This window comes from Priapulus caudatus, unplaced genomic scaffold, assembly GCF_000485595.1.
Source record: "Priapulus caudatus unplaced genomic scaffold, Priapulus_caudatus-5.0.1 Scaffold336, whole genome shotgun sequence".
Lineage (NCBI taxonomy): Eukaryota > Metazoa > Priapulida > Priapulimorpha > Priapulimorphida > Priapulidae > Priapulus > Priapulus caudatus.
The window spans coordinates 77,952-93,771 of NW_014577397.1; the positions used below are offsets into that span (position 1 = coordinate 77,952).

Consider the following 15,820-nt stretch of genomic DNA (forward strand, 5'->3'; position numbering starts at 1 on the left):
GAACATACATGAACCCATTCAATAACTAACATGTTCACAAATAACTGACAATACTCATGCTTTAATGACAGGACCAATTCGAGTGGGGAATTACTCTACCTGTCTTGGTCGTAAAGAAGGCTGGGTCTCTCCAGAATGCGAGCCTTCGCAGCAGGTAAACAGTAAAGGCTGAGAGGCAACTGACAGCAGAGGTGACAACTTTCTCTTCTCGGGAGGCATCCAGCAACAGAGCAAGACTCTGGCAAATGGAGTTTTAAATGAGTGAACAAATTATCTACCTATTACGATTATCTATGATTTATCTATCTATCTTTTTGACATAAACCTTGTGAGGCAATATTTTATACTGAATACGACCTTCTTCAAGTTTTTTTTATTGTATTTGCACATTTTGCTACTGAGAAATACATTTAGTTGCCAGTACATTAAGGATTTTTTGTAGTTGCAAAGGATTTAGAAACAAAACCTAAGATTCTATAAGTAGTTACATATATACTATACAGTTTATGCTTTGTGTATCAGTTGTAAGGTAAAAATATCATGGGTATACCTGTACGATTGCTGGGCGTTGCAGCAATGTCTCTGCTGGGAAGTCCTGCATTACGACATCTTTGAGGAACTCACATGACGTGACCACATGGTCTGCATTTAAACTATGCAGTGATCTAGAAATGCAAAATTTTACATCTATCACACATATGCTGATAGTAACCTATCATAAAGTTATGCTGGGGTGTCAATGTATATTAACGTCGTGTATTGCAACTTTTTATTTTTTGCCATCCATATTTAACAGCTCAAGAAGGGGAGAAACAACAATATTATAAGAAATATAGGTTAAAAATTTGCTTTCGTACCGTTCCGTTGACGACAACACATGTTCATCTGTTGCTGTGAGTGACACCCATGGAAACCTCACTATCTTAAAATTCCCCGTGGCACCTGCACGAACAACACAAATAAGTTAGATAGAACACTTTTTGATCATTCTAGGTTTTACATATTATATAGTCTATTAAGGACTTTATTATTAGAAAATGACAAGAACACCAACATTTTGACTATATTTTCTAAGCTACTAAAAAGATACTATGAAAGCAAATTGGCAGTTATACACCAAAAACATAGATAACACACCCTGTGAACCCTGTTCGTTCTCATTTCCATTATGGCTAGGCAAAAATTGGACTTCATTGCCAAAATAATCTTCAGTAAGTCGGCTTATATTTGGATCAGAATCAGCTTCCCCTTCCTCTGGCATCCAATATCCTGTGCGTAATTGCTCTCTCCATTCATTAGGTGCCACCGTGGTGTATTGTAGTGGGGTGTCATGTTGGCACACTTCCCCTAGGATAGGTATACAATACAGAAAGTATAAGAAACATAACCAAATTTTGTTAACACTGTGGAGTATTTCTGCATGATACTTAAAAGACGAAAATACAAAAATCATTCCATATATATATTTGTCATAGCCTCATAGGTATTCTCTGTAATAAAGATGGCATTATATAATGCATCCTGATCCACATAGAATACCTTCTGTATTCACATCCGCCTGTCTTTGATATGTGCAACTTCTTGAAGGTTTTGGTGGCACTTCAGGATCAGGCAGACAGAACAGCTGGTCTAATATTTCGTCTACACGTTTCTGGTCCTCGATTGTTAAGTCAGGCCGAAGTTGTAACAGAAAGTCGACGGATCCTATGTCAATCAGAAGGACTTTTGATGAAGGGTGCTGAAACAGATCGAAGGGTGCTGAACGAAATTGTATCTTTTTCCAAAGATGTAAAGCAAATAGATAGCGTTATATTGATTCTAAACCATAAATTAATACTGATTCCATTATCAAATATTCTATGTTATTGAGATGCAAGTCTCACATAAAAAAAGGTGCTTGCGTGACTAAAATAGGATCCATATAGTTCAACAATATAACTCCAATTGGGTACCTTTGAGAATCTATACAGCAAGCCAAGTACGTCAGATTTCATAGGGCATGGAGTTTTATTAAACCATTCTAGTAAGTTGATGCAGAGTTTTCTTTCTTGAACCAGGTCAGCCATTGACAAAATGTCGTGCTCGAGTTTAGCAAGAATATTCTGCAGTGCTCGCTCTCTAATCTCCACGAGTTCATGTCCTAAAAATTAGCGATAAATGAAAGATTAGTGATTGCTCACATATAATGCTCAGTAATAAGTGTATTAGACTGTATTACATATTAAAGTGGAATTTTCACTATATCAGATAATAAATTACTACTATGAATATGAACATGTTGCGACCACAGGCACTTGGAACATCTCAATAAAAAAAATATAGGTAAATAAACACGAAATGTATTTACTACCAGTCTTATTGTTTCTTTACTCTGTTTCGCCTATTATTGCCAATAACTTACTGTAAATGCCATTCAAATGCTCCTCTGAAACACACAAGTACACCGCACGCATGCCTTAATTGTGCACAAACAACAATAATAAACGCTATTATTCCTGTTGTTTGTGCACAGTGGCGTGCATGTGGTGTACTTGTGTGTTGCAGAGAAGCATTTGAACACCATTTACAGGAAGTTATCAGCAATAATAGGTGAAATAGAGTAGAGAAACATTAAGACTTTGGTAGTAAATACATTTCGTATTTATTTACCATTATTTTTTTTTATTGAGACGTTCCAAGTGCCTGTGTACATGTCATTGTACAAGTTTCTCCCGAGGCATGTCTCGTCTGTTAGTGATATGACTACAATGTGCGCGTGTGCGTGCGTGTCAATGGCAGCCAGTATTGATATTAATTTTAATAATAATACTAGCCTAGGCTAACATTACTCATTAGTATCAACCAATGAACCACAGGCACTTGAAGCGTTTCAATAAAATATAATGCTAACTAAATACGACATCTATTTACTACCAAATTCTTAATGTTTCTATAATCTCTTCCACCTATTATTGCCGACAGTTTCCTGTAAATTCCGTCCAAATCCTACGTCCAACATACGCTGCTGGCAGCCATTGCTCTCGCGGCTGCACTGAGTCTGTTGCACGCTTACACTTATATATATAGCAGATAGGAAAGCGTGATCGCAAAAATTCGCTCGACGCTCGGTTACGAACAGACAGTATGTTTTTATAACAAGTGAACACTGTTCTTGACATAGAAACAAAGATGGAAGCTGTTGGATGTGTATTCGTGCTGTGAAAGTGTGAAATCAAGCGAGCGTCGAGCGAGTTTTGCGATCACGCTTTCCTACCTGCTATATATACAAGTGTAAGCATGCAACAGTGCAGCCGTAAGAGCAATGACCGCCGGCAGCGTATGTTGGACGTAGGATTTGGACGGCATTTACAGGAAACTGTCAGCAATAATAGGTGGAAGATAGTATAGAAACATTAACAGGGCTGCCAACTCTCACGCATTGACCGTGAGACTCACGCATTTTGATCAAATCTCACACTCTCACGCTGATCTTACAATATGATATCTCACGCACAGCAAAAAAATGCTGAGATATCTCACGCATGAATATCTCTTCATGAATAAAACGCTGAAATATCTCACGCACAGCAAAAAAAATCTTACAATATCTGAAAACAGTCACTTTAGTATGCACCAAATTGCACAAATTGAAGTTATAAAATGCAAAAGCTCCCTACCGTGGGAGGGGGGAAACCCCCTTCCCCCTCCTCGGTAGCTTCGCACCCTCGCATCTCACTCTCACCTATCACCCAATGTTGGCAGCCCTGCATTAAGAATTTGGTAGTAAATAGATTTCGTATTTAGTCAGCATTATATTTTATTGAAACGCTTCAAGTGCCTGTGGCTGTGCACTGAACGGTGAACCACTGGCACTGCACTCTGTTGTACCGCGAGATTAGCAACCAGCAAGACCAGGAAGCGCTTCAAGACGATCTTGAAAAGCTGGTACAATGGACATCGACATGGCAGATGGAGATTAACGCAAGCAAGTGCTACATCATGAATATCTCCCTTCTGCGCAAAAAACATCATAAGTACATCTACCACATTCACGACTCTTCACTGCAGTATGTCACATCCAACCGGTATCTTGGAGTTCACCTAGACAGTGGCCTCAGGTGGAACGTCCACATTGACAACATATGTGTGAAGGCCCACAGATTGTTAGGCTTCCTGCGCCGAAATCTGGGCTGCAGCCATCAGCGCATTAAGAAAAGAGCGTACAAAACTCTTGTACTACCAAGCCTGGATTACTGTTCATCAGTGTGGGACCCACACCAAGAGAAATATAAATATAAGCTAGAAATTATACAAAACAGATCTGCAAGATTTGTTACAAACACCTATGGGCGATATAGCAGTACGTCAGCTCTTAAGGACCAACTCGATGGTGGCAACAACTTATGTATCGTAGACGCTTTAACTCGAGTGTAGTGATGTATATGGTTGTAAACCACCTCATAGCAATACCGGCGAATAGATATCTGATCCCGGGGATGTCAGGTACCAGATCGAAAAACCCCCACAAATTTCGGCACCTGCACTGCAACAACAACGCATTCAAATTCTCTTTTTTCCCCCGGATAATTCCAATCTGGAACAACCTACCCGTGGGTGTTGTGGAAGCAACGGACGTTGACATTTTTAAGTCAAGGCTTCACTCCCACATCATGCACGCGAACCCACTTTAAGAGGACACCAGTTGCATTGCACTCACATCATCATCATTATGATTATGCACCTGTTTGTTTATTGGGTGTATCCCTGAAGCCTGAAGGCACTTACTACCTTGTCATTATATCCAGCGTAGTGGACACCGACAAGTATGAGAACATAACAATAACATAACATAACTAGTAGTAGTACTAGTAGCAGCAGTAGGCCTAGTCCGCAAATGCAGACGTAAACTCCGCTTTGCTAATCTGAGGGTGCGGGACCATTACTGGGGTCTGCGTCGGCTCGGACTACAGTAGGCCTAGTAGCAGCAGTAGTATACTTAATAAATTATAAACGTACCAGTTTTTTGCACTAAAGAAGTAATAATTTTGTTTCGGTAATCGTTATCAGCCTCAGACCCATTGTCATCATCACTTAAATGACGACTCATGGCTACAATGTATATGCATGTATAGGCAGAAGATAATTAAGTATAAATAATGAATATAAACGCATAACTCTGTTTAAAAACACAAAACAAAACTTCCGCCAAATTTGCAAAACATCTGGACATGATGTTGCGTCGAAAAGGCAGTCTTTTATCCGGGGCATTTCAATAAGTGAGCAGCCAATATGGCGCAAGCTTTATTTGAAGCTCTTACAGGTTTGTAAACAAAAGTTATATTTTTAACAATACATTGTTTGAGATGAACCTACTAGTATGAGTACAAGATTAGCATAGTTCATATGTAATTATTTTATTGCTTAATTTAGAATATTGATCTGGCGTAGTGCCATAGTGATAATGGGGATTTTGCTACTTGTAATTCAAATTATTAACCGGGCATTATAAAATCGATTCAATGTCGAAAATTATAATTACTTTACTTTAGTACTCATAGTGATAAATATAATTATAACTGTAATACAGATACACATCATACAGGTTGCAGTGCAGGTGCAATTAGTAAAGGGATTTCTAGCCTCCCTTAGTGATGGCCACCATATAGGTTTGGTTGTAATGACTAATGATTGTGATAATGTACCTATACGGGTAAGTTATAACTATAAGGCATAATAAGGCTGAGAGGGTCCATGTCCCCCGGGGTACTGCCGGAACGTACCCTGGTACTATCTAATATGCCGGACCGTACCTCGCCTACTCCACTAACGAGTCTATAGGGAGTCGCCTATGTCGTACCCAAACTTGGAATCTGCACAATCTCGAGATTGTGCAGCGATTGCGCTGCCCAAACTGCGGATTCCCTAGTTTGGCCGACCAATCTCAAGATTGGGCAAACTGAAAACAGTCGGTGATTCAACAACCGCTCATAGCGAGTGCGTGGCGTGCGTGGTGCAAACTAGGAAGAGATTTATCTCATATTTATCCAATTATTTATTATAATCATTTAATATTTATACAAAGGTGCCAAACACATTGAGGAAAGAAGGTATACAACCTTATAGTTATGATATAACATTTGAAATCCTAATAATCATATGTGTGTGCAAGACCGTGCAAGCCCTGTTTACCTCTGTTTGCCCAATCTCAAGATTGGTTGCCCAAACTGCGGATGCGCTGAAATTCCAAGTTTGTGCAAGATTCCAAGTTTGGGCACAACACCTATGCCTACTGCCTAACCCTAACCCGAACCCTAATCCTAACCCTAACCCTAATCCTAACCCTAACCATATCAAATAGTGACCAGAGTACGTTCCGGTATACCGGACCGTACCCAGGGTACGTTCCGGCAGTACCCTGGGGGACATAGACCCTATGAGCCATAATAAGCCCATTGCTTATGCAATGTTGACGAATGCTAGAGTAACTGGCACCTTGTTTAGTTAATAAGTACATAACCTTACATCCAAACGCGTATTAGTTTGTCCAATATCACTGCTGGTTACTAAGAAATGTCTAATTGAAATCCGCAGTCCAAAAATCAGTTGTTTACAGTTTCATACCGCTGCCGTCGAAGCGGGTGTGGTACAGATTTATAGTGCACCAGACATTTTTGCACGCATGCTCGGCCGTACGCAATGCTATTATCAGTGATTTCGTAAACATGGACGCTCGTGATAAGGAACTTTTTGTCAGGGCTGTCCACGTGTGTCCGTGATTAGTATGTGTGTTTTACTCCATTTCTATGTTTAGTCCATGGCCGTGGTTACACCGCTGACACCTCCATTTCATCTGGCGTCCAAAACATGATACGGGCCGCACAAACGTTTACGTCATCGCTTGACTCAGGACTGGATGACATTTACGGCACGTAAATGATATGTTGATACATATCATTTTATCAACAACCGATTTCAAGTCTTGTTTGTAATGTAACCAGCAGTGATATTGGACAAACTAATACACGTTTGGCTATAAGGTTATGTACTTATTAAAGACATAATAGGCCCATCGATTATGCAATTTTAACGAATGCTTGAGTAACTGGCACCTTGTGTAGTTAATAAGTACATTACCTTATAGCCAAACGCGTATTAGTTTGTCCAATATCACTGCTGGTTACTAAGAAATGTCTAATTGAAATCCGCAGTCCAAGAAATCAGTTGACTGACTTGTTTACAGTTTCGAAACCGCATACGCCGAAACGGGTGTGATACAGATTTATAGTGCACCGGACATTCATGCATTTTCGCTCGGCCGTACGCAATGCTAGCGATAGTACAGTACCGTAACTCTATACGTAACAGTAGCTATGATTGTAATGAACGTGGAATCCACGTACGAATCACGGGACGCTCGTGATAATGAAGTAGGCTGTGTTGGGGGCCAACACTATGGGGGGATCGCGGACTAACCACGGCCACAGACTACATGAAATGCAGACGGCACTACGCGTATTTACGTATATTGGTCAAACGAAGACAACTGTGTCCGAAATTGAAGACGTGGGTACCCGTTCATTAGCACCCACGGTTATTTACTTGCGACTCAATACCGAGAATACACCCAGAGATACATTCTACTAGCTCATTAGTCGTATATAAGCATCCCGGGACAAACAATTCTCTGCTAAACACCCGTAGCAACATGTGACGTCACCTAACCGAATTCGAGGCTATTTTGCTTGGCAACCAATTTAGCATTGGCGCCAGATTACCAGATTTACGGATTTCGATTAGACATTTCTTAGTAATTAGCAGTGATATTGGACAAACTATTACGCGTTTGGCTATAAGGTAATGTACTTATTAACTACAGAAGGTGCCAGTTACTGTAGCATTCGTCAACTTTGCATAATCAATGGGCCTATTATGCCTTTAACTATACAAGGTGCTAGTTACTCTAGCATTCGTCAACATTGCATAATCAATGGGCTTATTATGCCTTTAATTATGGATGGTGAAATCTCCATTATAACCTCGTAACCTCACAAATATTAGCTTAACGTCGAGAATAGCAAACTTGCTAGTACACCCATATTAAAACGAGAGCAAATGTTGAAATACCATCAAAGAAATATCATGCCATTATCAATATTGATTTGAATCATATCAGTGCAACTGATGAAAGTATTAAAACCACAACCAATCACGACTTAACAGTGTCACTGCGTACAGTAACTATGTTACGGTAGATGACTGGCATGTATCTCTGCTCTATTATAGGTGGGGTGTCGATGGACACGCAGACAGCTTTGGCTGTTCACTCCCTCCTTGAGTACCAGGGTGGCGCTCCAGGAGGGGCCCCCGAAGCTGTGCTCGGTACGTAGCAGCAGCTTTGCAGTAATAGAAAGTGTCATTGAAACTGTACATTTGAAAAATATAATTCAGAATTAAGATGAATTGGCTTAAATTTACATCTAGTTTGTCCTACTATACACGCAGAACGAATAATGCCTTTTAACCAAAACTGCATCTTTGGTCGTCATTTTCCAACGTTTTTTCTTTTTAATTTCGTCGCCATTTTTGATCATTTCTGCTATTTCTTCTCGAAACGCTGTGCCAAAATATTGACGCACGGTTTTATTCTGTTAACGTTTTCCGCGCAGTGGAAGAAGAGGACGTGTTCCAGTGCGGCAAGTGCAAGAAGCAGTTCACCTCTCTGACCGTATTCATGGCCCACAAGAGGGAGCACTGCAACCAGGTGGCACCACGGTCCATGCTGCCGGCGACGAGTGTGACGACGGCGAGCGCGTTTGCTATGACTCAGCTGCCGCAGCAGCAGCAGCAGCAGCCGGTGGCGAGCCGTGCCGCGGTGGCGCCACCGCTCGTGTCGCCGACGTCGTCGTCCTTGTCACTCTACAACGCGTTGCCGACGTCGCCGCTCGCGCAGATCGCGCAGAGCATGGTCATCGGCACCGAGGAGCTGGTCACGTTCGCGACGATCGACCAGACCGGTGGTGCCGGCGCGCCGCTGCAAAATGGCGTTGGCCTGCAGGCGATGACCAACCAGAATCCGTTCATGCCGCAGACGAGCCCCGTCGCACGCACCCTCGCGACGGCGAGCTCCGTCGTCGCGCCGCCGTCGTCCGCCGTCTACACGAGCACGTTCCCGCTCTCGCAGCCGCAGGCACAGACGATCCTCAGCATCGGCACGCCTATACGGCCGAGTCCGAGCAAGGGCGCGCGGCGAGACGGGCAGGCAGGCGGCGGCGGCGTGCTCATGAATCTCGATGCGACGAAGGGGCGCCGGCGCGGCATGGACGCCGACAGTGCGAGCAACCACAAGGTAGGCGACGCGGGGGTTAGTCGTGCGTGTTGAGCGTGTAGTTGCGGAGAACGTCACTGCGCGTGCACGTCCAAGCGGGAAAGAGTATGGGGTTCTTCCCAGGAATTTCAGAATGCATGTCGGGTAACTTGACACTTCATCCCCGATCGCGAATTGGAGGCAGTTATGTGTGTCATAAGCGGCTCCCTGACTCCAGTGCACCGGATGAGCTCGAGACGTATAGATCAAGCTGTGAAAACTTGGCATGACTGTTTTGGGATTGCCAAAAGTAAACACAGCTAGAAATTAACGCATGTCGATTAGGCCTAGTAAGGTATGTCGGGGGATATATTGGATATCGCAAATTAGTCTCGGCTTTGAAGATATGTTGGACCCAACATGTGTTACAGGCTTGGGGAGAACCCAGGGGTATATGCCTCACGCCATTATGTTACCCACCCGCCGTGTGCAACTGCGTGAATGTTTTATAGGCAATGAAGCTGCGCTGCACGTACTGCGAAAAGCTCTTCTCCAAAAACTTTGATCTGCAGCAACACATCCGAAGCCACACGGGAGAGAAGCCATTCCAGTGCATCGTGTGCGGTCGCGCATTCGCACAAAAGTCTAACGTCAAGAAGCACATGCAGTCTCACAAGGTAGTAGCAGTCTGCGAAATTAACCACTGGCCCGGTATCCGAGGCCAGTAAATTTTCCGTGGGGCCAATGAAACTGGTAAATAAACAAGCCCGATAGGCCAGTGGGAAAAAAATGGAGTAAATGGTCTATTAATGATATTTCAGCTTCTTTATGTGATGATCAGTATTTTGTATGAAAATTTACCGATATTTACCGATAGGGCATCATGATATTCCCGATCTTAAGTAGGGGAAGTAACTAGTCAACACCATGCGTGTTTGTCGCCGCTAGAGGTCGCAACAACTTCCGGTTTCCGGTTCTGGTTTTCAACGTGGCCTTGAACGTGTTGGCTAAGTTACTGTTCGAAGTCGAAATGAGCTTTCTGATTATGAATGAGCGTGATGATGATGAGTACGATGGCAGTGACAATGAGATGGGGGAGAGGGAAGTGGATAATTTTTTGTTCAATTTCATGAAAGAATAAATCTCTAAGAATACACCAGAGTTCTGTTTCTCTTTTCATAATATGATGATCATTGATTTGGGCTTGTAAAACCTAGTGTGGGCCAGTGAATTATACATTTCACAGGCCCGCTGGGCCAATGAGGGTGGAAGTTTTTCGTGCAGACTGTAGTAGCAGTAAGGTAGTGGAAAGCACTAGCTACAGGGTGACACCATGTAGTTACAAAGTAGGTTATAGTTGGGAGATGACTGAGAGGGTTAGATTACACAAGATTGTCGTGCAGTCACACAAGGTAATAGGTTATACATAATAGTGAATGACACCGTCTAGTAGGTGATGCAAGCTGGGAGGCAACATAAGGTAGTAACTAACTAGTATAGTAAGTGAGGGCAAGGGTGACACTGATAGGTTAATACATACAGTGAACACTACATAATGTAATGGTGGGTACTGGTTGTACAGGGAATAGTAGGTTACACAAGAATAAAAGTGAAACAGAGACGCAAAGGAATAGGCAACACATTGTAGTAGGTTATAGAAGTGCTAAGTAACATTGTCGTCGATGACACCTTGTAGTAGTTAACAGAAAGTGATATCTAAATCAGGATATGTGAGAAAAGATAGCAAGTGACAAGACGACTAATGAAAGTGGTAACATTTCGTATCGCTACGTTTTTCCCCACAGGTATGGCCGTCAGGAATGGGGCGCACTCTGCCAATGGCACCGTTGGTTCTCATGAGTAAGGAGGACTCTAAGGAGATGGAAGAGCAGACAGAGGGGCCTCTGCACGGACATACAGAGGAGATCCAGATATCATCACTTGCTGAGGGTCAGGAAGAGATGCAGCAGGTATGGGACCACTATGCTAGCTGTAGCCTCTACGCAGTAAGAGGAGCTGATACTGGATTCAGCATGGAGAAACTGCGATATATTTATATGGATATATATATAAGAGCGCAGTATTTGACGTCTGCTGCTCAAGGAACCATCGAAATTATCAGACCTTATTCATGCATTCTTTTTTGATGTTCTCGGTTGACTGATGTTCGCTTTGATGCTACTCTATATCATGCTATGAGCTCACATTTTCTTCTGGGATTATACGATTATGTTATCCCTTGTAGGTGCCTAGATGGCACATCAGGCAGTGACAAGAGATCTCCAACGTCATCGGTTCGCTCCTACTGGCCTCAGCTTATATGATTATACTAGTTTTTTTTGTTTTGTTTTTATATGAAAAAACAGATTACCATAGCAGTATTTTCTATAGAAACAGTGCTAAAATTTTGGATCATGATCGTTTCCGACTCGTGTAGTGAGGCCTTTATTTTCCTTTATTTTCTTATGTGCAGAACTGCAAGGAAGACCGCACTCAGAACATGGATCCAAACTGCGTTGTAGTCGATGCTTCGTACTTGTGCCAGTACTGCAATCAGTCGTTCGAAAACTACTTTCACCTGAAAACTCATATGGTCTCTCATAAAAGTGAACAGGTAAGAATATCTCTATGTTTAGCACAGATATGTGTTGAAGACTGAAATATTCTGTTGGATTTCCACCGACTGTTAAAGTGCTTTTGTTATGAAAGTGATAATTGTCTAGCATATCATATTATATTAATTTAGGCCCAAAGGGTGAGGGAAGGGCACTTTTTGTTGTTGTGGGGTAATGCCCGAAGAGTAGTTGCAGCATGGTGAATGAAGCAGAACGTTCTTATAGCAATAAATGTTTTGAGGAGCAGGTGGTGTCTACAAAAAGGAACCCGGCCTATGATATATGCTAGCGATGTAAATTGCCGTGATGGGTGCATGCGATTGTTTTGCCCCCTCCCTCCTCGTTACCGTTAATCACGCAGACAGGTAGCGACATCCTCTCTCTCTCTCTCCCTGCGCGTGCGCACCAGGTGTACAAGTGCGTGCTGAAGACGTGCTCGGAGACGTTTCACGAGATGGACCAGTTTCTCGACCACGTGAAGATGCACGAGGACGAGCTCTCATACCGGTGTCACATGTGCAGCAAAAGCTTCAGCACACTCTACGACCTCGGTGTACACCAGTACTCACACAGTCTGTATCCCAACCAGCAGGCCAAGCTGTGCGGGCCCAGGTAAGCAGTCATGTAGATGTTTATAGCACCAGTACACACACACAGTCTGTATCCCAACCAGCAGGCCAAGCTGTGCGGGCCCAGGTAAGCAGTCATGTAGATGTCTATAGCACCAGTACTCACACACAGTCTGTATCCCAACCAGCAGGCCAAGCTTAGCAGGCCCAGGTAAGCAGTCATGTAGATGTCTATAGCACCACTGACCAGTACACACACACAGTCTGTATCCCAACCAGCAGGCCAAGCTGTGCGGGCCCCGGTAGGATTGCTTGATGCCTATGTTGACTTAGTGTGTTGGAAGAAAAGTTGCCAATTGATTGATTCTGTATCATTAGTAATGTCAACCCGGGAGATACACGAGAAAGTTAGCCGTCTGAGCAGAACTAGTCTAACACCATCATCAGTACTGCTTTACCTATTACGTTGAAGACATTTGTTTGTTTTGAACCAAGTAGGTGGCGCTAGGTGTTCGTATATATCATAGCTGTCTCATCTTCCCCATTTGCGTGATGGATGGAGAGAATATGATAATGATATAAGTACTTTTTCTTTATTTGGCAGGTACTACCGGTGTAACAAGTGCATGAATAAGTATGCAACACCAGAAGCCCTCGAGCATCATATGAACACTGTTAACCATACATATCCCTGCCCGCAATGTGGGAAGGTGTTTCCATGTGAACGCTATCTGAGACGGCACCTGCCTTTACATGGGACTCTGCCAAAATTTCTATGTCAGGTATCTGTTTATCTATTTGTGTAATTTGAATTGCTTAAATAAAAAATTAGATAGACATTAGACTATCAAAGAGGTTTTATTTTCAAAATTTAATTTACTGCATGTATTAATATAATATGATAAGAAACTCGGCACATGTGGGATGTGGAGAGGGATGGGGATGTGGCAGCTAGCAACTCCCTCACACATAGTCTGTCATTAAATTATAAATGCCTTCATTAAATTGAACATAGTTCTTCATTAAATTGCACAATGCCGATTAGGACATTACTGCATTAGGCGTAACAAAAAAAATTGTTTGTTTCCGGTTACCCATGGTTCGCACAGTCCTTGAAAAGTCCTTGAATTTGAGGGGAGTCCTTGAAAAGTACTTGAATTTAGTAAATGTTGATTTTGTGCTTGAAAAGTGCTTGAATTTCATGAAAATGTCCTTGAATTTTTAGAAAGAATCCTTGTCTGTAATAAAAAGAAATGTACTATCAATAATGTGCAAACCTCAATAAAAATTGCGTTAAATGAGCTTAAAACGCTTTAGACACGATAGACAGTTAAATGATGATCATAAATTACAGTAAGTCAGTAAAATCAGTCAGTAAATCAAGGTATGTTGTAGAAGTGACAGTGTTTAGAAGGGTTTATTAATGTGATCCAGGTAAGTTTTAGAGGTGACATGCAGTGATTAAGAATGGGGTTATTAAATTAATCCAGGTATGTTTTGTTCTGTGTATGAATTCCGATAAAATGTCTGATAAAATGTCCTTGAATTTCCGATAAAATGTCCTTGAAAAGTCCTTGGAAAAAATTGCAGTCCTCCTGTACGAACCATGTTACCCGACCGACCCTACCAAATAGTTGCCGACCCTAAACATTTTTGACCACTTTTAAAAATGAAAATCAACAAATGCATCGATTGGACCTTTAAATTAATATAAATTTAAGATGAATTTATTACGAAGCATAACCCTGCACATTGTGGCATGCAGCCAATTAACTCACCTCTATAAAAGTAGGAGATGTACGAACATCGCGCGATGTTTACAAACGGAATAGGCCTACATGGTGTCGAGACATAACGTGTATGATACAGTCGTTGTGTTTCGTATATCACTAGACTGGATGGATTCCCATCGAGTAACTAAGCCGAGAGGTGGGACCGGTTACCAGTCTAGTATATCACTACTGAGTAGGCCCTCTAGCGGACGTTTAAGTGAGACAAAATGAGTCCTAAAATTTTTCAGCAAAATAAAAAATTTTACCGGCATGCCTACCCTAGTTTGAAAAATCAAGTAATCGGAAACAAAATTTTTTTTTTGTTACGCCTTACTGTATCATCCAGGCAGCAGGCATCACGTCGTTGCTTGACGTAACATCTTCGTTGTCATTGCAGGTCTGCAACAAGGGCTTCAAGACGGACACGTACCTGAAGATGCACGCGCTCATCCACACGAACGAGCGGCCATTCGCGTGCGACCAGTGCCCGGCCGCGTTCAACCGCAAGGACAAGCTGAAGCGGCACAAGCTGATCCACCTGCCGCAGAAGCGCTTCAAGTGCCCGTTCCGCTCGCACGTCGGCTGCAAGAAGGAGTTCAGCCGCGCCGACAAGCTGAAGGCGCACATCATCACGCACAGCGGCATCAAGCCGTTCAAGTGCGCCGACTGCGGCAAGATGTTCAGCCGCAAGATGTACCTGAAGGAGCACGAGCGCACACACCAGGAGGCGCCGCCGTGGCGCTGCGACAGCTGCGAGCGTGGCTTCTTCCGGCACCGGCAGCTGCAGCTGCACAAGTGCCGCGCCGCGCGCGAGGAGAAGGACGCGCCGATGCGGACGCGCGTTCGCGCGAAGCTCGGTCGCCCGAAGAAGCGCGCGTACGCGTTCGGCGTCGCAAAAGCCGCGGGCGGCGAGCCGCGGCCACGCGGACGACCGCGCAAGCACCCCCTGCCGGCGAAGAGCGGCGGTGGCGACGAGTACGCGCCGCTGACGACGGAGACGACGGAGACGAAGGACGGGAGGGGGACGCACGAGATTGCGGACGTTGTGTTCACCGAGCAGCAGCTCGAGCAGGCAGGCATCGACCCGTACGCGGTGCCGGACGGTGGCGCCATCTCCCTGCAGCCCGTCTCGCTGTCGTCGTGAGAGCACGTCGGCGTCGCGCGGTGCCGTCATGGTGGTGCGGCTGGACTAGCGAGTCCACGCGCGCGCAGCAGCGGCGGGGCGCGGCGGGGGTGAGGGGTGGCCACAGAGCTGCGTCGGACGCTAGACTATTTATGTAACGGTGCTGTTGAACTCGCTGCGCAGCCGCGTTCATGGCATCTTACTGTACCTCAGGTTGTGGCATCTCGTCGCAATCGAATCTAATCGTGTTATGTCAGAGACTCTCGATGTGAGAGATTTGGCAGGAATTTTATCGTTCCTTTCGAAGACAGAAGTCGACGAATCATGACGATCGATGCGAGACCTTGTGGCGTGTCTGCATGTTCTGGCGTGACGTATCTAAGTGTACGAGAGCAGGTCAATGCATTGAACACAACGGCATTCGCAATATCAGTACGTAGATTGTACCTGGGTTTGAA

At 43.7% G+C, this 15,820-nt stretch overlaps 2 protein-coding genes across 2 annotated transcripts in view; one reads left to right on the forward strand and one right to left on the reverse strand.

Moving 5' to 3' along the window:
• LOC106809200 (rotatin-like) overlaps positions 1–5,226 on the reverse strand; it is a gene marked incomplete in the record, with an annotated part of 34,322 nt that extends 29,096 nt beyond the window's left edge. The window contains 7 exon segments of the mRNA XM_014812196.1: positions 100–238; positions 551–665; positions 858–942; positions 1,138–1,347; positions 1,540–1,738; positions 1,953–2,140; positions 4,996–5,226. Coding sequence (XP_014667682.1) covers positions 100–238; positions 551–665; positions 858–942; positions 1,138–1,347; positions 1,540–1,738; positions 1,953–2,140; positions 4,996–5,086 — 1,027 coding nt within the window.
• A 23-nt stretch (positions 5,227–5,249) lies between these two features.
• On the forward strand, positions 5,250–15,383 carry LOC106809195 (zinc finger protein 341-like). Its single transcript, XM_014812190.1, has 9 exons — positions 5,250–5,299; positions 8,263–8,358; positions 8,646–9,325; positions 9,796–9,960; positions 11,089–11,253; positions 11,757–11,897; positions 12,308–12,510; positions 13,072–13,249; positions 14,637–15,383. Exons 1-9 carry the CDS (start codon positions 5,269–5,271, stop codon positions 15,381–15,383), a joined length of 2,406 nt encoding a protein of 801 aa, XP_014667676.1. The 5' UTR covers positions 5,250–5,268.
• Positions 15,384–15,820: the final 437 nt, after the last annotated feature.